Source organism: Spea bombifrons, chromosome 5, assembly GCF_027358695.1.
Source record: "Spea bombifrons isolate aSpeBom1 chromosome 5, aSpeBom1.2.pri, whole genome shotgun sequence".
Lineage (NCBI taxonomy): Eukaryota > Metazoa > Chordata > Amphibia > Anura > Pelobatidae > Spea > Spea bombifrons.
The window spans coordinates 12,681,594-12,707,251 of NC_071091.1; the positions used below are offsets into that span (position 1 = coordinate 12,681,594).

At 38.4% G+C, this 25,658-nt stretch overlaps 2 protein-coding genes across 2 annotated transcripts in view; one reads left to right on the plus strand and one right to left on the minus strand.

Moving 5' to 3' along the window:
• The window catches only part of C5H10orf67 (chromosome 5 C10orf67 homolog), a 44,365-nt gene extending 41,939 nt beyond the window's left edge, over positions 1-2,426 (plus strand). The window contains exon 16 of the mRNA XM_053467141.1: positions 2,277-2,426. Within this exon, the coding sequence (XP_053323116.1) occupies positions 2,277-2,368 (92 nt within the window). The 3' untranslated portion in view covers positions 2,369-2,426. The remainder of the gene's footprint in view (positions 1-2,276) is intronic.
• Positions 2,427-14,566: 12,140 nt separating this feature from the next.
• On the minus strand, positions 14,567-16,370 carry PTF1A (pancreas associated transcription factor 1a). The gene is made up of 2 exons (XM_053467145.1): positions 15,701-16,370; positions 14,567-15,104 (listed from the first exon to the last, which is right to left on the minus strand). The coding sequence occupies exons 1-2, from the start codon at positions 16,302-16,304 to the stop codon at positions 14,899-14,901; spliced, it is 810 nt and encodes a 269-aa protein (XP_053323120.1). The 5' UTR covers positions 16,305-16,370; the 3' UTR covers positions 14,567-14,898.
• Positions 16,371-25,658: the final 9,288 nt, after the last annotated feature.

Consider the following 25,658-nt stretch of genomic DNA (forward strand, 5'->3'; position numbering starts at 1 on the left):
TTAAAAAATACATTAATGGGTAATTTAAGCGTCGTGGTCCTTGATAGAATATTTGTAATCGTCTTCATTAAAGAGTCGCTCGATGTTAACAGATGACTATAGTATGATTTTTTAAGCATTTATATATTTGTGCAAAAAAGTGTGAAAAAGTGATGTTTACATGCGATTTTGCAAATACATGCAATATTTGAAAGCATTTTGCTTTCTTTAGTTTTTAACTTCCAAATATTGTCTTATATTTTTGTAAATCATGTTTTTTTTTATTGAAAAACACTTACTTTTTTCTTTTTAGTTTTTTAAATCTTGGAGGGTTTTTTCATGGACTCCTTGTGTCTTAGATATTTTAAATCTATTGCAGTAAATATATAATAATCCTGGGTTTTTTGTAGTATTTTTTTGTTGTGTTTATGATGTCATCAGAGTGTTACTGTTGATCACAGCAAGAGACAAGTCTAGACATTAGTATAGACTTTGTCCATCAATGTTAAGTCAATAGAGCAAACTCGGACAGAATTCATCAAAGGTTTTTACGCCTGGTTACTGACCGTTTGTACGAATTGCTTTAACTCCTCGGAATTGATGGTTAATAATGGTCATCTCTCTCAAGCCTTCCCCCGCTTTAGATACTGAAACAATTGTTTAGATAAAGAACAAAATACATTATAAAACAAAAAAAAAGAAGAAGTGTTTCATAGAGTTAAAGATTTCATGCAGAATAGCCTTTTTATTCACAGAATTCTACCTAAAGAAAACAATGTTTTTGTACAATAATGGGCTTTACCGAGAACCGTAGGAATCCTAGTTGAGCGCAGCCCTGACATAAGTCGATGTAGATAGGCTTTGAAAGTAAGTGAGTTTGATAAACTGAAGGCATTTTTTTCTCCTTGTTAAAGATACTGTTCCACTTATTATAAGCAAATAAACATTAGGTGATCTGCCATTTTATTCTTTTAATTAAGGTTTAATCACCTAAAAGCAACACACTTTTTTAAGGAGCTTTTATGTTTATATGGCAACAACCTATCAGTGCCTGCTTTTGTGACAAATGGAAATAAAGTGTTCCCAGCAAAAATGACAAAGGCGTCATTTTACATCATTAAACAACTATTTCTGGAAAAGTTTTTTTGCCATTGAACAGCATTGTTACTCATATCTTAATGTCAACAGAATAGGCAGGTTTACACTCTATTAGGAGGATGTGGGGGGTGACACAGAAGGTGAGGGATTGCTTGGGCGAGGATTATTTGGTTGTTGGTCAAGTAGAGAGCCTGTGCTGTGAAAATTCTCAAGGGGACTGTGGGTTTTAGGAGGATTGAGTGAAACAGGTGGGTTTTTTAGTAAGTATTTAAAGTTAAAATATGTAGGGGGAGGTAGGCAGAGCGAGGTAGAGTATTCTGTAGAATAGGTAAATGCTTGGAGATGCAAGTCAGAAGAAGTGATAAAGACCCAAGAGAAACTCCAAGTCATTGGCAGGGCTAAGAGGATGGTTAAGAGAGTGTTTGGAGATAAGAGCAGATATATAGGGCGCACGGTGTTGGTAAGGGCTCTGTAGGTAAGTCCCAGGTGTTTGAATTTAATTCTGGAGGATATGGAGAGCCAGTGGAAGGACTGACACAGCGGGACAGCAGATGAAGAGCAAAGCTATAAAGCTGAATCTGGGAAAGGTGTTCAGAATGGATTGGAGGGATGAAAGGTGATCCAGATATCACAAGAGACCAGGGTATATGGTGCAGGTTAGAAGTGAGCTATATCATATGAGATAAATAATACATTTTAGGAGATTGACATTGATCTCACAGACGGGGTTACCATCTAGCTAGCATAACGCCAGCAGGCTGGTAAAAGAAATACCAATTAAGGCCATTTGTCACCCTGTTAAAAACAGTATTTTGTTCCAGAAAAGATGGCCACTCATACTACAGATTATTTTGTTCAACGGACTGGTGCTTTCATACTAAGTATTTCTAATGTTGTCCATACTTACTTCCTAGAGTTACTTCCATACTAGATCCAGAACTTTACCAATATTTGCTATTGAAAGGAAATAAACAGTTCAAATACCGGTATGTGGTACAGGGTCCCTTGGTCATTAAAAATTTCACTACTGGTGGTTCCATTTTCCGTTGCGGGCAATGTATAAAGCTGTTATCTCCTGCCAAAACACGTCAAGGAATTTTACTAATCAAATAAAATGTCAAAGAAGATGTGCATGTGTTATATTGTTGTTGAATGGGCAGATCTTCTGGTTCATACGTTGAATTTTGTTTCTTTTATAGAATTGCAAGTGATTTCAGATGATGCTGAAGCAGAACTGGAAGGAATACCTGCTTTTCCTCCTCCACCAGCGCTAATAAATCTGATGAAGTAATCTGCATCTAGTCATTTTCCTACAGAAAGATCTTTCATAAACTGCAAACGGCCTCAAGATGTCAATTTTTGTCAATTTCCAAATCTAAACAGTTATTATATAACTTGACCATCATCATTCCTTCTATAGACCTGAAATATGTATTGATTTGTTGATTCATGGGGTAACTTTTTTAAACCATCAGTGTGTCAAATAACAGCAGAGATTCAAAAGAATATTCCTGAAAATCAGGTTTTCTTGGTATTATGCGTTTGACTACAATAATCAAATTTTCTTACTTTGCCATATACTGTATATTTTATGATGGAAAGATAGACATGAGTAAACTCTAAGTCTGCAGGGGGGTGAAAAGAAGATTGAAAAGGGTCACTATAGCCATCATGCATTTTAATACCTAGATAGCTGAGTGGGCCCCTTTTCATGGTGTCCCCCTTGCAAATGCATGAGGGGTTCTGCAGAATACACCCTTTTCTCACCTCCCAGCTACATGCTGTGCAGGAGAAGTGTTCAGCCGAACACCTCTCCTGCCACGTGAGATACTTACGCCATTCAGATCTAAAGCTGTCTTGGCAAGAGTTCATGAGATCAAAATGTCAGAGCTGCAGCTTCCCCTAAAGGTAAGTCATTTATTTTTAATCATTTAGACAGGTATAATTCATGTATATTAAGGTTCTTACAAAGTACATTCGTTGTTCTGGAGGCTGCCTGTGACACTGGAGTGTAGGAAGCCAACCCTTTTGGGTTCTCCTGGAAGGAGGGTGCATCAAACCAAAATTATGATAGTTGAGTATTCGTTTACCCTCTAGCACAGCTTAGTTGATAAACTGTATGATCCAACATAGCAATGAGTGTATATTCTGCGTTAAACACCTAAGGAACACATACTTTGGTTTCTTGGCATTGTGAGCCATTTTTTTGTGGATAAGCTTTCAAAGTTGCAGCTCCATAAGTTCCTATTTTTATTTTTATTCCACAGCTGCAACATTTTCCCTGTACAAATAAATTCTGTTCTAAATAAAGTTTGTATTTTTTTCATATTTATTCCCCAACTCTAACATCTTTTTTTCAACAAACTGACTGCATTTTACTCCCACTTACCCTGGGATGGTTGGTTGATACCATCATTACTCCAGGCAGTAAGAAATGCAGTGGATTGAATTTCAGCCATAGTGTGCAATTTTCACCAACATGTACAGAGGTTGCATCTCATCGCTATAATCTATAATTTGCAGCTTCATTACAAACTGTGCTCAGCAATAAAGACATCACACTTTGAAATTCTACTAAATAAAGGGATACTTTTATATGCAACTTACTTGCATGCAGTCATGTGAATATGTAGGGGGCTGTGTAAAATAAATTGTTCTTGTGCAATATTAGAAAAGTGGCCTCATTACCATACTGACCAAGCAATGTTCCTGCTGATTGAACCATATGGCGGGTCAACATTTTGAAAGCTCTGCACCAGAATCACATTTTATACATAATACTCATTGTTCTCCTTGGCTATGGATACTACAAGACTACAGGACAATGGGACTCAGTTTACCAGAAGGTTTACCTGAAAGGGAATATGGCTGTTCTCTATGTGCATCAGTGGGGTTTTCTTAGAAAAGATGTGTGGAAATCACCAGCTTCCAGAGGTCCAGATGTCCCTTCTTCATATTTAAAGTCCTTAAAGCATTTGTTACTGTCACATGTTAATATGTTGGCCAAAAAAAGGTATCACCTGCTGCTAAAGACATCATAATGAACTAGCTCTGGAAATTAAACATTGTTATTAGTGATTTTACTGATTGGTGTGATGATGTTTTAAAGACCTGCTATGTTGGCGTGACCCTTCAGAATCTATGCTGTGCCCAACAGACCTGGTACAACATGGTGCCTGGAAATGATTTTACATTTTAAATCCTAATCACTTGTTATTTCATTGTAATCTGTGAAGCACAAAAAGATCCTGATCTCTCTGTGTTATTAAAAAAAAAGGAAACAGGACAGCAATGAGCACATATTTTATATAATCTCTTGTTTGGTGCAGTTCCACATTGTTCCTTAATCACTAACAAGCTAATCTTTCACAAACACAGTGTCTTTTAGCAGTCACCAAAGGAGTGTTACCCTAGAAACTTGGTAAACTTTGCTAAACTCCTGCTATATATCAACACCTTGTCCTTTTAGTCTCCCTCTGAATTACAGTTACACAGTTTGGTTTTTCATTCAAGTTTTCTTCCAAAGAAAGGATTTTCCCCCTTTAGAAATGAATTGGCTTAATTAGTAAGTAGATTAATGGCAATTGCTGGTGAGTTGGTTTCCAGCAGCGTTTTACCAGAGAGGGTTAATGGGAGTGAAAACTGGACTCTTCAGATCTGGCTTCAAGCCATGGCCACCATTTACATAATAAAGTTATATATATAATGTGTAATATATAATGAAATGACATTTGGCATACATACACACAGAGAGATAGATAGATTGATAGATAGATAGATAGATAGATAGATAGATAGATAGATAGATAGATAGATAGATAGATAGATACCGGTACATTTGTCTGTACAACATATTTGGATTTAGCTTTTATTCCTCAAGCATTTTCCAGTTCTTCTCTTATCCTCTCCTATTGTTTTTTTTTTTTTACATATTATCCTTAACTGATTAACTCAAGTTATTTGTTTCATATAAAATTTACTATAGATTGTACAATGTTCTGAAACTCACAAATAGTATACAATAATAAGTAGGACTATTTTTTATTTTAATGTTTCATATATTTTGCATTTAACACTGTATGTAATTTCATTTTTTAAATTTGTTTATCAAATGACTCCATAGCTTAACTTGCAGCTGGGATAAGCTTGCAAAAAAAAAAAAAAATCCTGCTGGGAAATGCATATAATAGGAGGAGAAGAAAAAAAAACATTCGCTGGACAGCAAAGTAATTAATGCTAGAAAGATCTTAGGACCGTTTTATAGTATGGCTTTTGAGGATATCAAGAAAAAAAACCACTAGTGAAAAATGACGCATGTTTTAGCATTTCAGAAAGCTGGCAACAGGCAGAGTTTTCTTCCTTTTTTTCCATTTTACTTTATGCTCCAGAACAAAAGGGTCGGGAAACTAGCTAGATTGCCATGAGTTCTATGTCCCCAGCACATTAAGTGCATGATGGAAACATATTGTATGGAGATAGTTTGGAGGAGAATTCTAGGCATGAAAGAGAATGGGTGCTTTGATCAGCTCCCTGGGGTCTTGAGTGCGCACAGATCCTCTTAGATGAAGTTATTCAACTCCAGCTAGACACGTTTGAAAGCAATTTGCATATCTGTAATTTATCACATGTGTCTTCAACATTTATACTATGTAAATAAAAAGTTAACTGAAAGGCAACAAGGAGACCATAGGGCAAAACCCATCCTACTCTGAATCCCCTGAAATGCACAGATGAGGAACCCCATACTAAAATTCTGAATTACATTTTTTTTTCTAGTTTGAGAGTCAGATGGGTTCAATTGTATCTCTTTAGTAATAAAACCTGTTTTCCAAGAAGCCAAAGGATAATGTCACTAAGTATTTTGGTAGGGACAAAAGAAGACAAGTTGTAAAATTGACTTTGTTGCAAAAGTTTACCTAAAACGAAAGGTTAAGTTTACAGGGCTGTGAAAAGCTGTGAAGTTTTATTTGTAGAACTTGGTGACTGATGGAGCTCAGATGACTGGGGATCTGTTCAGAAGGAAATGCACTTTCTTATTCTTTACACAACAGCAGAAAGTGAACTGATGTCCATTGTCTGTGGCCATTTAACACACTTTGCAGCACCAATCTCCTACTTGACCTTGAGAAAAAAAGCTGCTTGTCTCCAGGTAATCTATCACATCAACCTTCCCTGACAAGGCTTTATTTATTCCAAAGTGCTGTGGAAGGGGCACTAAGAAAACATTTTGTGCCTTATGCAAGGACTCGAAATCAGTTATTACTGGTCAGCATGTGCCTTGCCTGCCATATAATGCCACTTCTAGAAAATAGAGTTGTAAATCAAGCACTGTAATATTTCTTTAAGGGCGCTGGAAAGCTGGAGACAATGCTTCTCATATTAAACGCAATGTTTCTTTGCTATGGTGAAGAACAAAAGTCATAGCAAGACGTCTTTGTGGCTAATTCAGTGAAATGCACATCTCTCATTCCCCTGCAGAAAGGTCAGTGTCGTTGTGTTTGGTCCACCGAGGGGGGTTTTCACAGAGAAAACAGAGCCAGCTGTCCCTGTCATCCTATCTCCATTGGGGGGCACACACTCTGCAAGCCTTTTAACAGCTCCCTACACCTGCAAAATATACCAGTTTCCAAAATCCTGCACTTTACCTTTTAAACACTCCATTTCTTTTTTTGATTGAAATAGTTTTAGGGTATCTCCTGATGATGCTAGGATGGGTAGAATCGTGTGGAAGTGAAGAGTCAGAATTAACAATTTATAGTCAACTTGATTTTTTAGGAGCCCCATGAAGATCAACATATGGCTGCATATGGCTATGATGTTATGCACCAGATCTTAGGCTATCTGGATTTTTTTCAGCAGGACACTTCAAGAAAATTCTTAGTAAATACATGGGATAGATATATCATTCTGAAGTCCACTAGTGCTTTCACAAGCAGGTTGACATTGGCTAAAAGACTTACACAGCCTTAGTAAATAAGAGAACACTGAGCTCCCTGTCAGTCCTTGACAACAGTTTTATATAAGCATGATCAGTATTCTTTCCACTTTTATGAACAGCACCCTAGTACTATATAGCAAATATGTAGGAATATCATAGAATATTTTTTTTTACAATAAAAGGCAGCTAGATTGGTGATATTAGAGATATTATGCCTTATTTGTACTGTGATTGCATTCTTATTTGGACCAGTGGATTGCCCAAGTCCAAAAATAACCCCATTTACTTGGTGCTATACATATCTATCTATCTATATATATATATATAATTAGGGACTATGCCTTTTACAAAATATTGAAACCTATCCAACAATAACGCAAATGATTTTCATAAATAAAGTATTTAAAATACTTAATATAAGTCCATATTCCTATTGAAGTTAGAAAGAGACATTGACCAGTGGGGGAACTGACCTGAGTCAGGAATAATTATTTCTGGACTCTCACTTGTATGTGGTTGGGCATCAAAGAGTACACCACGCGTTATAAGAATACTTATAATAAAAAAAGGTTAAAAGGATGCATTTAGGTAGCTGTGGAATTGCAGCTTTAATGTAATGAACATGGGAATCGTGTGTCTCATGCAACAGGTTGTTGAGAGCAGGTGTTTTCTGTGAATGTGGAGCTTTTTGCATTCCAACAAAAGCTATGGAGTTATGCAGTGAGTGGGGATCACGGTTTTTATGTCTGATCCCTTTAAATGTATTTATAAAAGGCATCATTTGTAGACTCCAGGTGTTGCAGGCGCAAAGAAACATAAAATTATAATAAACTCTAGAACATTTAGGATTAAATGCATTTGAGCGTTACAGAAAACGTATTTGGCATTTGATGCATTTAATTGAAAATAATAGTTAGAATATAAAGTATAGACGGGGAAATGGGATGCTTTCAGACAGCTGTAATAGGGGCACTGATGTGCAGGTCACTTTTTGGAGTTACCGACAGCCTGAGCGCAAAAAGGTATCTCACCTCTGGCTTCCAGTGTTGTCTGGAGCCATTCCATGCGTAATCAGCACCTTACTCGCCATGCACTAGTCCAAAGGCACCTCAGAAAAGCAGAGAACTTTCCTCGACGAAATGGCCCGATCAGACTTTGCAGGAGGCTTTGCTCCACACCTTGGACCCCCAGTCAAGCCTCCCAAGCGGTCCGATCTGAAGCATTCTCTCCGAGAAGATGCCTTACGCGTGTGCGTCTTAATGCAGCTTCTTGTGCCAGAAAAGGTGCGAAAAGTTTTCCAAAGTTTGCAAAGTTTTTCCTGACTCATGTAGAAAGTCTGTCGCCTTTGGCAATGCAAATGAAAGCTGCTGGAGGGCCGTATGCTTCCCGAATAAAGCCGTATGGGTCTGAAAAGATAAAAATGAAGCTTTAAAAGCCTAGAAAAGGACTTTTGTGTCGTGTAGAGAGAGTACTTGCGCCTGAACGCAGCGCGCTTGTGCCATTGAGTTGGTCTTTCTTTGGTAAGCCCAATAGCCACCACATAGCGTGTTTCATTACAGCATAAGCTTTTCATCAGCCGGCTTTGTTCTTGCTGAAAGTAATGCTGTGAATTAAAGAAATGACAATATTTTCTATCTGCTTGAAAGTCCAAGAGAAGGGTCCTTGAGCTTGGCAAAAATCAAGGAAATCATTCATCATGCCACCCTGCACCTGTGAGCTTGACATTCAAAGTCTACAAACCTATCCCTATTAAACTTAATTATTCAAAAACTGCACAATGGTTGAAATAGAGCAGGTTTTAGTCTGTTTATTGGTGGCAAATGTTTTTTTTCTGAATTCCATTGTGAGCTTATGTTGTTGAAGCTTCCTGCCTTTTTTTTCTAGAGCAGAGCCCCTTGGACTTTTTCAATTTTCAATCGTAACATCTGCTTAATCGTACGGATCAAAATATGGAGACACAAAACATATGCAGTGGTTGATTTGTTAAATCCTGGTAATGAGTTATTAACAAGAGAAAACAATGGGGAGGGGTGGTGAGAGCCTTATGGTAACAGAGTCACTTCATGGAACGCCTGACATTACTCTTCTTGATAGATGAAACTAAGGATTGAACGACAGGTGATAGCAAAAAAAATCAATGTATTTAAAGGCAAAGAATTGAGACTTTTTTTCCTCCCCTATCCAAAAAAATTAGTAGACATAAAAGTTAATTGGCTGATCATGGAAGAAATGGTCTGGGGTTTAATTGCCAAACCAGACAAAACCTTTTTTTTGGAGGGGGTCCTGTTTATTTGCTGTGCAATGCTGCTTCAGGATCATTGAAGATGTGGTTTATTATAATCCATGGCATTCTTTACAGTTTCTATATTGTATAAAGACAATAGTTAATGGTACATTAAAAAACAAGCAAGCCATGCCAACAAGTCTTGGAGACATTGTAAGGGCCCCTCTCTTTTGCTTGTTTTAGGCAGCTGCAGTCCAGGACTTAGAAAGAAAACACAAAAAGAACAAAGTTTAGAAATACCAGGTGCATCCTAGAAAACCAAGACATGGATTGATATGTTATAGCCCAGGACATGAAGCTAGCTATAAAGATATCATTTCGATTGTTTGGGGCTTCCACGCCATGTAAAGTGTAAAAGAGCTGGTACAGCCAGCTTCTGGCAGCAAAAAAAAGCCCTCTCCCTCCCTGGGTTGCCCTATAAGACAGCCAAATCCGAACACCTGTTGGCCAGACCTCACATCCTGTCGTGGGAAACGTTTCCCCCCTATGATTCCAGATATCCACAGTGCAATTTATTTGTGGAATTATTTAGGGTCATTCCCACAGGCTGCAAAATACACATGGAGACTGAGAGATTTAAAGCCTGACTTGTCATTTTTTTTTATATTTAGTTTTTTTTCCCTACCAGGAGAAGATTCAACTGGTGTCTGATGGACCTGGCAGCTGGTACTCGGTGGCACAGAAAAGATACATTAATGAAAATGGGATGAGTTCATGGATTTAGGATGTTTCACACCCTGTATATTATAGGGCGTTAATCCCACTATTGGAAGATTAAAAGGCATGGGAATCAGATTGGGGGGAGTTCACACTACATGGAAGCATCCTGGTCCACAGGGATTTCCTAACAGATTATATATAGATGGTGTCTTTTTTTTTATAATCTGGAGCACACAATAAAATGGATTTAAATGGAGCTGTCACTTTACTGTACAATGTGTCTTCATTGGAAAGCAAGCCAGGCAGTGGTCCCTCAACCAGTTTCATCGTCTAATATAAGTGGTGTCCCACATACTAACACACACATGCATTGATATTCATAATATATTTTTTATTAGTGTTATGTCTTATACAATAGGATTAATAAAATTGATATACTTTATCTATTTATAGGTCCCACTCAATACATGACAATGAGGTTATCTAGATTATTTTACGTCAATTGATTATATATATTAATTTAAAATGTTTAATATTTTGCAATATTTATTGTTTCTTTTATTTCTTTATTATTCATTAATTACATTTAATTTTTCATGGTTTCTTGCAAGTTTAATGCTCGTTTTAAGTCAATGTATTTAAAAAAAAAAATCAGACACATACATTTTTTCTCGACCAGATGTCACCTAAAATAGGAAGATTTGAGAATAAGAATGCATTTAATGACAATATATATATATTTTTTAATGACACCAGACAGTCTTAAACTGCATTGTACATTGGTAGCTGTGAATATAGAGTGATTGCAAGTCATCTGATTTGGTGTCTGATGCTGACATGTTTTGCAGTTGGCAAGAGAAAGGCATCCTTATTAAAAAAAAATGAGGGCAGACCCAAGCCAGTTATGCAGTGCCCATGAACACATACCAACTGGCACAAGCCTGCAGTGGGAAGCAGGCACATATGCCACTGCCATGTATCCTTAATACCAACTGTTCAGCCCATCATAAAGAGCTTAGAGCCAGACAGTCCTCTTATTATGCGAAAAACACCTAATATTTTCTCATAGCAAGTAGCAACTATTTCTTTTATTGTTAATTCTACAATAACAATTAAATTAACCCCTCGAGTGCCAGTGCACTTGGCAAGGCATTGCTTTTTGTATGCAGCTCAAAATGGTTACATTAACTTGTCAATTGAATACAAGAGTTCAACACAAGATGTTTTTTTTTAGTTTCATCTAAAGCAGACTACAGTTTATTTAAGCCAGGGAAGTCTCTGGCATGGTGAGGGTTAATAGTGAGGGAAGCCATTGCACAGTCCCTATGTAAAAGAGAGAGAGAGAGAGTGGGACACAAGAGCATTAAAAAGTCAACCACCTCAGTGTCCTCTAATAGAGTCCAAGTACTAACATTTGACTTTGTAATGAGTGTAATGAGATTTCATGCCTGATGGAAGCAGTTGTACAGAAGAGGCTCACTGTGTTTAATGAGCGCCTAATGTATGGGGGAATTAAATTATACATTTTACTTTGCACCGAAAAGAACATCTTTAAATTAATTCTATTTAGCTCAATAATCATCGAGTTCCTAGAAAGCAGCAGGAGATGTCATTGATCTTGAATTATTTGAAAGCAGATATACGGTATATACACAGTATACATATATATATATGATTTTGTGTGTGTGTTTGATTGGGGTCCTCTGAGTTCTTAACCCGACCTCTTTTTGACACAAAAGCTTAAAACTGCAACTCCCATACTTCTGAGGCAGCCAGGAAATAATTTCCCCATTCATACAAGGTTTATAAAGCACTATGCGTGCAATGCGGATGGGCAGTCGTACTTTTGGTAATAAAATCACTACAAAGGGATATAGGATATATTCAATTTTTGTTAAAGTCTGTTTAATTGTATTTTTCCTGTACATACTGTCCTTTTCAAATAATAAATATAATGTATTAAAAAATAAATACAAATAGGTGTTGAGCAGCCTGATGAGACTTGTAGTCCACAGCTGCTCTAGTGTCCTAGGTATGCTCTGGCATTTGCTGTGAATGAATGAAATAACCATATCTGCCAGTTATGCAGACACCTATACCACTATAAATGCACATTAGACCTGATCATACAGAATACATACCTCTGGGCTACTAAACGCTAGAGGGGATTGTATAGGTGGCCCCATGAGATGACAGTATAATAGAAGCAATTAGACAGACAGGGTTTAAGTATAAAGAGAAATTATGGTGATAAAAACTAAAGACTCATTCCAGTGGGTGATATGCATTTGGGTCCTTTATCAAGCAATACATGTACAGGGCATGCAGTACTTCATACTAATCACTGTGCCAACTAATGTATAGATCATGAATCTGTCCAATGTCAAGTAATACCCAGAGTATTTTTCTTTTTCAGAGGTAACTGACATGTATGGTCAAACTAATCCTGTGCCACACAGTTTACATCCATGCCAACCAATACATATTGGTGCTGTCTCGTGCCAGCCAAATTGCACTACAGAAAACTGCCCTGTGCCAGTGTATTAAACATGGAGCTGAGCTTTGCCTGGCTTGTACCTAAATATAGTCAACCAATACACACAGGAGAAATATGCCCTATATATACCCACAGTATGTACCTACCCTGTGCCAGCTTACAAGGAATGTATGCACCTGCCCCATATTGACAACAAACACAGAATGAACCAGTGTGTGCTGACCATTATAGCTTTTGATTTAGTTGATAAATACCATATACACATTGGGGCAAATCTAGAAAGTGCCCTTCTAAGTATGAGTGGAGAAATCACAATAGAAACCAATTTTTTTAATAATATGTTTCTTATAAACCTAACATACTATGTGCTCATGAACCTGCCTTACCTGTTCCATTAACATTACATGATATTATGAATCTGAGTGCTAGGGGGTTAATCTAATGTTTTACACAATAAGCATCAAATAGTGAAGCATCACCTACACACACTGCACCCATGTGTGCCTAACATTAGACATGTGCAGGACCAAAGAGCCAAGAGCAAGGAGACTTTGGACTCCTTATACCAGAATTTATCTACATTAAACATAGTCCCTATGGTCCCAGTGGGATTCCTAGTACCCCTTGCACACTGACAGAAATCAGTCCCTTTTATACAAGTGGACTATAACATCAGTGCTGCCAGAAACATAAGAAACTTTGATTGGCCCAGGTAAAATGAAGTCTTTAGTTAAAGTTGATACCTGTTATTGGGTCAACACAGCAAAAGACCTATAATCTTTTTCCGTGCTGGCACAATATAAGATTTCAACTTACTAGTAAGGCTGGCCTGTCTTGCTCTGTAGTACTTATATTTACAGTCATGAGACAAACCATTTCACTTAAGACATACATACTTATATTAAATATAAAACATACAAATTTTACATATAAGAAATACATATATTACATATGAGGCATACATATATTACATATGAGACATACATATATTACATATAAGATATACATATCTTACATATGAGGCATATCTATTACATATAAGACATACATATAATACATAAAAGACATACATATATTACATATAAGACATACATATATTACAGATAAGACATACATATCTTACGTATGAGGCATATATATTACATATAAGACATACATATATTACAGATAAGACATACATATCTTACGTATGAGGCATATATATTACATATAAGACATACATATAATACATATAAGACGACAATGAACACATCCACGCCTTGCCTTTGTTTTAACAGAGATCTTGCATCAGTTTCTTGCTCTAATAAATTCAAAATGATCATTATAGAACCTGAATTTAAAATACTAGTCAACTAACTATAGAACAATACATTCTATAGTTAGATTAGTACTATATTGTGTAAGAGTTTTGGCTTCTAATTAATTAAAGTATATTAATCCCTGCATTTCAGTTATAATCTGGGGTTCGTGTGTTTGAGGAACTCACAGGGTTAAGTTATTTTGCAGCAAACACTCTGCTACTGGGCTTGATATCTCTCCTAGATATTTTATATCTATATCAGCAAGTTAATGTGGTGATAAGTGAGCTACTGCCCTTTTGTTGTGTATAAAGAGACCCCCTTAGGAAGCCAACAGACCAGTTAATGCAAACACAAAGATCTTAGTCCAAAATGAGATAGTGCTGTATAGAGAGAATGACTTGGGCTGGGACAAAAACCCCATCCAGTATTTAATACAGAGACAGGAGGACACTGAATGCATAGTAATATACCTACTGCCTGCATTAAACCCTTCTGTCTACTGCAATCCGATATACACTTTTTTAAATCTATATATAAAAAAAGATATATACAGTATATATATATATATATTAACAATATATTAATATAATAAATTAATATATTAACATATTCCTTTTAGCCTACAATTTTCCAGGACCAAAAGTTGTAACCGATTCAGACAAGTGTCAGGCTGACGAAGCTCTTATGGTCCCGAAACGTAGATCTTTATAGAATATTTGTGTTGTGTAGGGATGCTGAGTTTTATTGTGAATAATCCAGATTTGCAATATTGAGCAACTACTAGCAAAATGATAAACACATACAGTCCATTCCAAAAAAGATTTAGTCATTTATTCAGTAGAAAAATCACTCAAATATTTAAAAAATAAATTATATCCACATCTTGAAAAATTAGATGAAATTATAAGAATTGCAGTCAGAAAAGGTGCCGTTATTGCATATTTCCAATTAAATTATATAAATTATATATTCCAATTCAGTTATTTTTTAAACTCCACAAAAGAGTAATAAATATATAAATACCAAACTGATTGCCATTCGGATGATAAAGGGGTAATAAAGATTATAAATTACTTTACAATATAAATATTTACATGTTATATACATTATTTGCAAGTATATGAAATACTGCATGCTGCTTTTAAATATTCAGACAGAGAGTCAGAGGAGGCTCATTCTCGATGTTGCTGAATGGGGATTTGTTTAATTTTCTGGGGTCTTCTGGGGTCCATACTTTAGCTGTTCTGATAACGTTTTGATCTTTCAGTTGCTTTTCATCAGACCATGAGAGTGAATGTCCAGCCAGCGGAGGAAGCCCATAATCTGGGTCACTGGGAGATGGTGATCCTGGGGGAGGGAGGAGAAGACAAACCCAATTAGTTCCATCCACTAACTAAACTATTCTTATTGCCATCAATTTTATCTGAGGTTCTGATACCTTTTAAAATACAACCCATCATATAGCGTCATAGCTAATAAGTACATTTGATTTCATATGTTCAATAATGTAAATTAACCCTGATGCATTGCAATGAAGGTCTAAAAAAGCAGATTTAATAACTAGACACAAATTACTCAGTAGTCAAAAGAATCCAGATTAACAGAGTACGTACACTACACCCCCCCCCCCATCCACAGGACACATTATAGAGTTTTCTAGATGACTTGATGACTTCTGTTACCCCCAGTAACCGGGCACACTGTGTAATTACCCTGCAGTTCCCCAGTGGCAGGGCACAGGTTACATATACTATGTGGTGAAGGAGCAGATCTTCCCTGCAGCCCCTGGGCATTACGTGATGACACTGCAGGGACCCCTTTCCAGAAACCCCTAACCGGTGCTGGCAGGCAGGAACTACAAGCTCCCCAGTAGGTTAAATGGGAAGGGAGCGCCAGACTTGGAGTAACAGGTTGGGGAGGAGGCATTCCTGTGGGAGACTCACTTGTGCCTCGGTGACAGATGATGACTTTCTTAGGCTGGTGCGAGCTCTCGGAGTTGGGATTCCGCAGAGGGAGGTCGGACTGCACCAGCTCGCTCAGAAAGTTGATGTAGCCGATGGCCAGGCGCAGGGTGTCCACCTTAGAAAGTCTCTTTTCGTAGGGCAGAGTCGGGATGTGCGATCTGAGCCCCTCAAAGGCATCATTGATGGACTGCATCCTCCGCCGCTCCCTCACATTGGCCGCCTGTCTGAGCTGCTGCATCTCAGCATCCGACCTCATCCTCCTTCTCCTCTTCACACCCGAACTCACTCCCTTCATCCCAGGAGACAGCTCGCAGGCTCCCTCCCCGCAGTCATAGTGGAAGCCTCCTGAAGAAGAAGAGGAGAAGGAAAAGTTGCCGGGGTCTCCGTAGTCCTCCCCATGCATTATCCGACTGTCCTTGTAGTACTCTTGGATCTGGCCGGTCAGGAAGTCCACATCTTCTTCCAAGAAGTCATCGGCGTCCAGGTGGTCTCTAGAAGACTGATCAGTGAAAAAGTCTTCTTCATCAAAGTAAGGGGAAGGGAATGACTCCAGCCCTGTGAACTGCTCCAGAACCGTGTCCATGGTGTGCGCTGATAGAACTGGTTGTCCAGTCACAACTTTGTGGTCTGGCTCCTTGTTGCTCCCCTGCAGGTTGAGGACCTTCTGGAGCCTGGCACGCGAGGACTCTTATAACTACATCCACAGGCGCGTGCCATTACCCCAAACCCAGAGCCAATCAGAAGCCAGCGCCCCCTCCCTCCCCTGCCTAGTTCTCTAAACACCTACATGCGGGGCAGGCGCAGGCCACTCCCCCTCCCATTGAGACAGGTAGCTGCCGATCTGACGCCCAGCTGCTCTCGCCTTGTATCTCTTCCTCGCATAAGAGGGAGGTCAAGAAGAAAGAATGGGCCCGTCACTGGCTGTGTGCTGCCGGGACAATGAACACACTCGGACGGCACAAATCATAATGTCACCGAATAAAGGCTCTGCAGCCCGCACCCCGTCTCCGAGTCCCAACACCAGCCACGTTTCAGAGGAGTGGCCCCGATGGCACGGATCCAGCACGGGTTCAACAAGAATAGGAGAGCCGAATTCCATACAATCACACGAACACTTTACAGACACACGGGCTGCAGAAATGTCACAATTCCCAGGGATTCACACGCCCACTGGTGATCCATCTGCGTGTGGCCCACGGCAATAAACGGCCTGACTCTGGGGCTTAAATAAACTGTATTTAACCAACATGGCTAATAGATGATTTCATATATATACATACACATATACATATATATATACATTGTCCCGTACATACAAACCTAAAAACATATCTACACACAGTGAACTAAACCCGTGTCTCGTAAAATGCATAGCTGCCACGTGATGAGGATCTAGAAAGGATTCAGGACTTTCTAGGACTTACTATGACTTTTAGCAGAATAGTATAATTTAGGAACGTACACCGTATAAAGCAGTAAATCGCAGGCGCCTATAGGATGCCATATGGGAATGAGCCACAATAACATTAAGACCAGCATATATTCAAATAACATTTCACATGGAAAGATCTATAGAAGATCCCCTTCATGTTATACTCTTCATGGCATTTACTAAATTAATTAGTTTGTTCCTTTAGCTAGGTACCTAAACGTTATCCCTCCCATTTTATTATTGATTAACTCCTTATTGCCCCGTCTCTTTACTCTTGTCTTTCTCTCTAACCAGCACTATTGCCTTAGCTAAAAGCTACTTGTGACGAATGGCACCCTCTCTCTCCTTCACAAACAAACACCTTTCTTCACAAACACCTTTCTTCACAAACACCTTTCCTTCTCCCACGGGGAGCAGAGATCTAATAAACTCATTGCTCCCGTAGGAAATAATTAATGAATTTTCTTAGAAGCATGGGTTAAATTGTCCACTAAAGTGCCTACCAAGGAACATGTTTACAGTATGATGTGATCGCATTAGCTCTATGGACATCGCTGGAAAGTGTTAAAGTTAGTTTAAAGTTCAGGATACCCCTGAGCCAGAATTCCAGTTACCATTAATTAACAGGTACCCCCCCACACACACAAAGTTAGTTCTTCATGTGATCTGTATAAACATCTGTGTTACATAGTAAGATTCATCCATGTGTAATCCTGCAATGCATGTTGTGTATTAGTTGTTAAGAGATGTCCCTCCTTAAACATGACCTTAAAATAAATGACCCTGAATGAAGGCTCTGGCACAGACCACCTTATTAACCTTTGTCTGGTTTGCCATAGTCTTAAGAAACTTTAGATTTGTAAGCAATTGACCCTTAAGACTGTCCCCACTTTTCTTGCACAGAGTGGATAAAAGACACAGGATTCTCATCAATCAACAAGTAGATCCCCCTGGTCAGCTCCTGGCAGTAAGGATGTGGCCAGCCAGTGGCTACTGTCACATTCATTGAAGTGGCCTCAGTCCGGTCACCCACCACTGGCTCTGCAAAAGGTGTCATCTGCACAGGAGGGACACAATTTATTTTCCTTGGGTTTACCCAACCCTCAGCCAGAGGACTGAGAAGGGATCAACACAAAGGGTTAATTTAAGTTCTTAACCCTTCCTGTGACAAAACCCTAACATTGTGAAAGCAATAACCTAGTACCGCTAGTTAATTGTTGTTAGAGATGATATTGCGCATGGAGATAAAACTACTACAACTTTATGCAGACTGCAAAAAAAAAATAGAATTTTAACTCTGGGGTGAAAAAGATTCTTCTCTAACCTTAGAAAGCAAATGCTAATTATAATACATTATTATTATATATATTATATATATATATTCATAAAAGTAACAATTATTCGTGGATACTAATACAGATATAAAACCGAAAAAAAAGAATTTAAGTATTAAAAAAATACAATTATATAAATATATATATATATATATATATGTATATATATATATATATACCGTATATATATATGCAAATATTAGTTTTTATTGGTTATTGTATTACTTAAGTATTTTCGTAAATTATTTAAATTGTTTTGGTACTAAAAATGGATTCTGTTTATTTTTATTTTATATTTTTTTCTTTTTTGTATATTTTTTAGGTCATCCTCTGGATTCACTTTACAAAAGTTTACAAGTAAACCAAAATCATAAACTAAATTTAAAGACAGCAGATGACAGGCAGTAAACCTCAAAACGGGGTTTACCGAATTCTACTTAATTAGCCCACCTATTGCTAATGCTACATATATTGTATTAGTAATATAACAGCAGGGACCACGTCTTTCGAATTTAATTAACCCTTGAAATTAATTGCAATTTCTGTAACTGGCTGTATGTTGTGGTCACCGAGTTCACTTAATGTTGTTTTTGACTTTACAATTTACATTAACTTCATATTACAACAGAAAAAAACATGAATGGTGTTTAGAAACATTATATATAATTAATCTATGTATATACGTATATAATCTATCCCAGCTGTAGAGTGCTACGGAATATAACGGCCCTATATACATATTATTATTATTATTATTATTATTCTTTTTCCAAACACCTGTCCTGGAGAGCAATGCCAAATTGAATACAATAATTATCAATTCCTATTGTATTTAAAGAAATGTCCCATGTTCTGTTATACAGAATTGGTATTATATATTTGGACACTCACCACTTCCACCCCATTAATTCAAAATCGGTACACCCCACAAGTGTGTCTATGTAATTTTATTAAATTACCCCAAATAAATGACTGTAATTAGATAACAATAATATCTGATGGGTTAAGTATCACCCCAAACAAGCACCAGGCATTAGAGATACATCAAACACACTCATGGGTGATTAAATCATGTTTTAGGGAGGACTGTTTTTACACCATCTCATGGTTTTTCCTAAAACATCTTGAATTATGACAATATTTGATGGTAAGAACAATAACAAGTTCTACTGAGTTTCTGGATACATAAAATGGTTAATTCTTACAACAGTTTCAACTCAACTGTGGTTAAAACAAATCATTTAAAGCACTGTGCCCTTGTAACAAAATATCAATACTAACTGTCCTCTTTAGCCTGAAGTCACAAGCCAAGTGTGTTTGTTAAAAAGCAGCCACCCTCTCCAACGTCCAGAGCATTTCAGTAATTGCCCCTAGAGCTGGGGCATTATTCTAAGGGTCATTCTGAGCACTTTTTATTTTCCCTTTTAGCCTTTTGATGTATTTTAGCACCAGTGCATTCATAATAACACATCTGCTGCTTCAGGGTGAGAGGAATATGACAGTATGTTCCCAGCAAGTAGTCCATGTGAGTCCATGGAGCTTTGGTCCTTCACACAAGCTTGTCACCTCATCCCATTCTTTCCTCCTAATTCTGCATCCTTGGGAAGCACCTGCAGCATGCTATATACACAGAGCTGGTACCTGAGTCCTTTGCTGGTAATGCACCATAAAGAAGCTCTTTTCACTGTCTCTTATGTCAAGATGCTTGAGGTCAATGCATGTCCCCCCTCCTCCCAGGGACTGGGCTGCCTTGGGTGCCAGCGCAAGCTGCAAAGCTGGACCATCCATGGGAATCCCACCACTTGTGCTACTCCGAAGCCGGCTTCTCCCCCACCCCCTGCAAAACAGCCAGTCAGGGGAACAAATGAGGTACAATCGATCTGCAGACTTCCTGACAAATGGAATTACATGCTAAAGATGTCTGTCCATCAGGCACCAAGGAATCCACCTAACAAGCAATGATTATAATATTAATTATAATAATAATGGCATCAATCATGTATTTTCCCATATTTCTGGCTTGCTATATTATATATACATATATATATATATATATATATATATATATATATATATATATATCTATAAAAATTATATATATATATATGTATATATATATAGATATATATATATAGATATATACACACCACTGAGATGAATCCTGTGTTTTCCTATATTTCTTTCTTTATATATGTATATAATTGTACATGGTCTCACTTTATATGGATCTCAAATACAATGAAATTCAGTAACCATGCAACAATATTAATTATAATAAATATTTTCCAGCACTGAGATCAATCATGTATGTTTTTGCTTTCTTTGCTCATACACACACACACACACATATATATATATATATATATATATATATATATACACACACACATATATATTGTCTTAGTTTGCTCACTTATTGGCTGTTCTTTCTTTCTTTCTTTCCTTTCCTTTTTTTTCTTTCTCTCTCTCCTCTCATTATACAGGGATCTCTTATAATAAGGTGTAAAACTACTAAATTAAATGTGATCTAAAAGTTAATGTAACTTAAAGGTTTATGTAATTTAGAAATGATTGGCACAGGAAGTTTCCAACGCCAGCCCGTTGTTTCAGGGTGACAGGGTGACGGGGAAGCTCCGGAGTCATTTTACGCTGCAGACATCGGGGGTATATTGATGATATACTGCCGGCAGAAGTTGCTCAGCTGTTGCTGTAAGATAGGATGACCTTCTCTTGCGGTCAACGTGCTCAGTGCTTTGGCAAAAACTGGCCCCTCTAGGGAGTACAGGGGAGACATCCACTGTTTGCCGAGTCCCCCGCTAACCAAAGCCGTGAACACCCAGAACAATCAGGAGCGCTCCGGGGTTAGGAAGCGCACCGAGCAGCGGACAGCCATGACTGAATGAGCTCCACAAAAGCAACACCTGCAAGGGCTGCCGGTTGTGAATTGAGCTGGGCTGAGGGATGGAGCTTGTACCTGGCTTGTCCCTTTCTGAGCGGTGACAGCCCCGCCGGGATCAGCGCGGTCACCCTGCTGGAGGACACAGAGCGCAGCCCCAGCCTGACAGCCAAGCTGCAGTGCGAGGCGAGCCATGGGAATCTCAACACTTGTGCCCCTCGCAGCCAGGAGGGGGCTGAGTCTCCCATTCACAAACAGACACAATTAAGCAAAATGCTCAATGAACATTATAAATGATGTGCAATCGCTCTGCAGATTGCCTGGCAAATCAAATTATATGGTCACTTATGGATGGTTTTCATGCACTTTGCGAGGAGAACAGGTAATTCCCGATTTTATGAATAACAGGAGATTTATTGGGGATACAGAATGAAAAGGGAGCGCTTGGTGTTCACATTTTCCTTTTCTCCAGCCCTGATGCCCACAAAGACTGAGCCTAGCTACACACTGACAAGTCCCTTTCTTGTTCTGTTTTCAGAGAGCTGCTGGGTTGCTTTTTGACATCGTGAGTCACTTTAGACACCTGCTACTGAGTGCAGGCACTAAAAGTACCTGCAGGTCCCACACCAGGGAGAAGAGAGAAGAGAGAGGAGGGAGAGAAAGAGAGGGAGAGAGAGAGAGAGAGACAGAGAGAGAGAGAGAGAGAGATAAGCAACTAGAGAAGAGAGAGAAGAGAGAGGAAAAACTAAAAAGAAGAGAGAACCAGAGAGGAGAGAAGTAGATAAAAAAAAAACTAGAGAGAAGAGAGAAAGAGAAAAAAAACTAGAGAGAAGAGAGATAGACAGAACTGGAGAGAGGAAAGTAAAGAGAAAGAATGAGTAAGTAAGAGGTAAACACAGGGGGAGAGAGAAAGAGACATAGGAAAGGGTAGAGGATCTCTTCTATTATCTCTTGTACCAGTCAAGGTAATTAACGTGCCCAAATAATTCATACACACATCAAGTTTAATCCTCCTGTTGATCCAGAAAAAAAATATCTTCCCATACCCCAGTAATGCTGGTCAGGCTTCTTATTTAATCCACTGGAAGATTTTTCCTGCTGTATTTCAATGCTTACAAAAGGACAGATAACCCCATAAAATGTATGATAAATAAATATGTATAATAAAAACCCATATGGATGATAAAATATATCAGGTTAATGTCAGGATTTTTTTTTCATTGCTTAGTAAAACAGAACAAAAATAAAGTAAAAAAAAACCCTAAAAGCTCACAGGTTTGGTTGTACAAGAAATGTGTATATTAAATATTTCTATCTATTGTGCTGTATGTACCTTTTGGGGCTGCCCTAGTGCCTCCTCCTCTCCAAAACATGCTGCCTTCTTACTTTCTTTAACTCCATAATCCTGCCATAAGATATGTTGAGGTACCCCATCATCTGGCAACCTTTCCAAGCTCACCACTGGCACCACGGGGGTGATAATTTCCCCCCGGGCTACCCTGATTTGGGCCACTGTCAAATTTGTTTTCAGTTTTTTGTTTGTTTTGCTTTTCGCACCACCTGGGTATGATTGTATGATGTAATGATTGTAGGCAGAATTTACACGCTCACTGCATGGACGTAACGGGCAGCTATATCACTGGGGCATTTGGTTCTGCTTCCCCCATCGTTGCCAGGCCAGCCCTGTATAGTAATAACCCTTTCGACATGACATATCGCTGTGTTGTAGGGTTCCAGAATCAGAGAGGTGTAAGTGCATTGTTACCTTCCCAGGCACTGCAGACATAACCATTTGGGAACAAATCAGTAAGTAGTGTTGAATTCAGTGACCGGTGAGGGGTCCTCAACTTTTTTTTCCGTTTGTATGAACAAATGCCAAATCTTCAGTCCCAACATAATTAATTCAGACTGAACTGACTAAGTGATGTTATTCTAATTTGGTGCAATTTTAATGAAAACAGCCATGTTGTTTACGATGAAAGACGTCAGTGAGCCAGGACTAAGGACAATGTTTGCTTGTAAGCAATCACTTCTGAATGATAAACACCTGCATAAATAAAGCAGGTTAAGACTCCTCAAAAACATATCATTAACCCAACTGAACCATATTAAAAGGGATTAGGGAGCATTATGTGCAGACGGACAGAACGAGCTTACAGAACACTTTCTGATATTGTGCTGAATAATCAAGGACCCTCAGGTGTATTTTAAAGCAAAGAATGTTATAAATGTTTAATTGCCGGTTCTGGGCTTTACATCTAACAGTGAACGCGGCGTAAACATACTGTAAGATCTTCCAAATTACCCCTTTAATGACTGATCAGGGGGCACCGAGTCTGGCCCTTCAGCAGGTGCAAGTTCTGTTCAGGAACCTCTATGTTCATTGGGTATAAAGTGGGATTTTTGGCTTGAAATCTGAGGGAGTGAGACTCCTTATATCCATAACCACCCTGCATCCAACACAGGAGAATTCATTATAGATATAATGCAGAAAGGGGAGAGACAACATCAAGGGACATCATAGAGTTCAGATCTCAGTGTAATCCGGTTGGGGGGAAAAACTTTAAAGAGGAACTCTGACCAAACCTTTATGACTGGTGTCGCATTAAAAATAAGTTTTGTGCTGTTTTCTTTTTTTAAAAGTTTGAGTTTTTGTATAATACAAGTATTTGTATCTAGTCATTTGTACGTATTCTAACTGTGAGACACCCCGACTCCTTATCATACTGTCCTGTACCGTAAACAATAGATTGACTCTGTTTTACCAACCCAGACAGACACCCTGACTAATGAAAGTCTATAGTGGAACAGACTTTATTAGCATTGCCATAAAGGAATAGGCTCAGTGTGGTGAAAGTCATCCATAATATAATGACTGACAACAATGGGAGCCGCCAGGTCTACAGACAAGTTTAAGTTTGAGGATCCATGCAGATAAATAGTATATGTGTAATGTATGTGAAATGGCTAGTTGAACAGGTTTAGTATTAAAATACAGTATTTGGTCACTAAAACAAAAATCGCTCTCTCTCTTTAGGGAACCCTAGGTATGAGAGCCGTGTTTTATCTAACCCCCACCGGAGAACATGCTGTGGGAATTGCCTGCTTTCGAAATAGAAGTAAGGGGAATAAAGGCCAGTCATGTAACTTGGGCCCTCATCATCAATATGGACCTGGCTTGGAGCCAAAGAGGGGTAGGGATAATACCCCCCCCCCAAATAACTTGAGACGGTAGCTGACAGTCCTCTGCGTATGATGGATCTCTCTGTCTGCAGTCTAGAACCAAGGGAAGCACGCAGAGCTATTAGCTCCATTATCCAGACTGACAACACAAGATGCCCCCTGTGAGATACGCAGGCCGGGCAGTTTGTGCTGTCAGAATTTTTCGATGTTCCTATACCCTCAGTGTATATCTAAACGCTGCGAGACAGAGCTGGCTGAGCCAGGCTGACAGAAATAATATGTTCCTACATTTAGAAAGATCTGTGGTTATTGCTAAAGGATTTCTCTTCCAAAACACTCCATAGGGCAGAAGAGAGCATTCTATAGATGTTATGTTTCATATTATCCATACAATTGTGGAACATTGAGAAATGTATTAATAAAGCTCTATAGTTAATAGCTGGAATAAACCTCTCATTGAGGCCAATGGTTGTTTAGGCTGATTCCTACCCAAATTATGAGTTTATTTGAAAGTGATTAAAAAAAAACTAAATTCCTGATTAGCACAGTGCTTACTATGTTACTATTTCTATGATTGAACCTGAAACACCTTTAGTAGGTAACAGGTAACCTTTACAATTAATAATTTATTACCCTATTGTTAAAAATAATCTGATGATTATTCTGATGTTCAACTTTTTGTTTTTACTTAATACACTATATTTTTTACAAAATGATTACATTTTTATTGGTTCTACATGAACAATGCTGGTGTCTGTTATTTGTCACGTCCTTCCCAGGCTGTGGAGCTGCATATCTCGCTCTTGTTTCAGTTATCCTGTTTTGCTTCGATCCATTCCTGGATTTCCTTTTGCTCTGTTCTGATCTTCCATACTCCCAGCCTGCAGCATCCCGCACATGAGACTTGTGAGATGTCTCATGCCTGTTCCAGGGTGCCTGCAGGATTTCACTTTGTTCTGGACTACATCTGCTGCCATATCAGGGCGCTGGTGTTTGGCTGCACAACCCTAGGTGCTCAACACCTGGGTGAGTGCGGTCGCCCTGCAACCAGGTCCTGTCTAACTCCACTACTGCACCGTGACTCCTGCACAC

Coding starts and splice junctions, on each gene's coding strand:
- PTF1A (XM_053467145.1), bottom strand. CDS start 16,304: ATGGACACGGTTCTGGAGCAGTTCACAGGGCTGGAGTCATTCCCTTCC. Junction 15,105..15,700: donor CATCTGTCACCGAGGCACAA/GTGAGTCTCCCA, acceptor TCCCTCCCCCAG/GATCACCATCTCCCAGTGAC.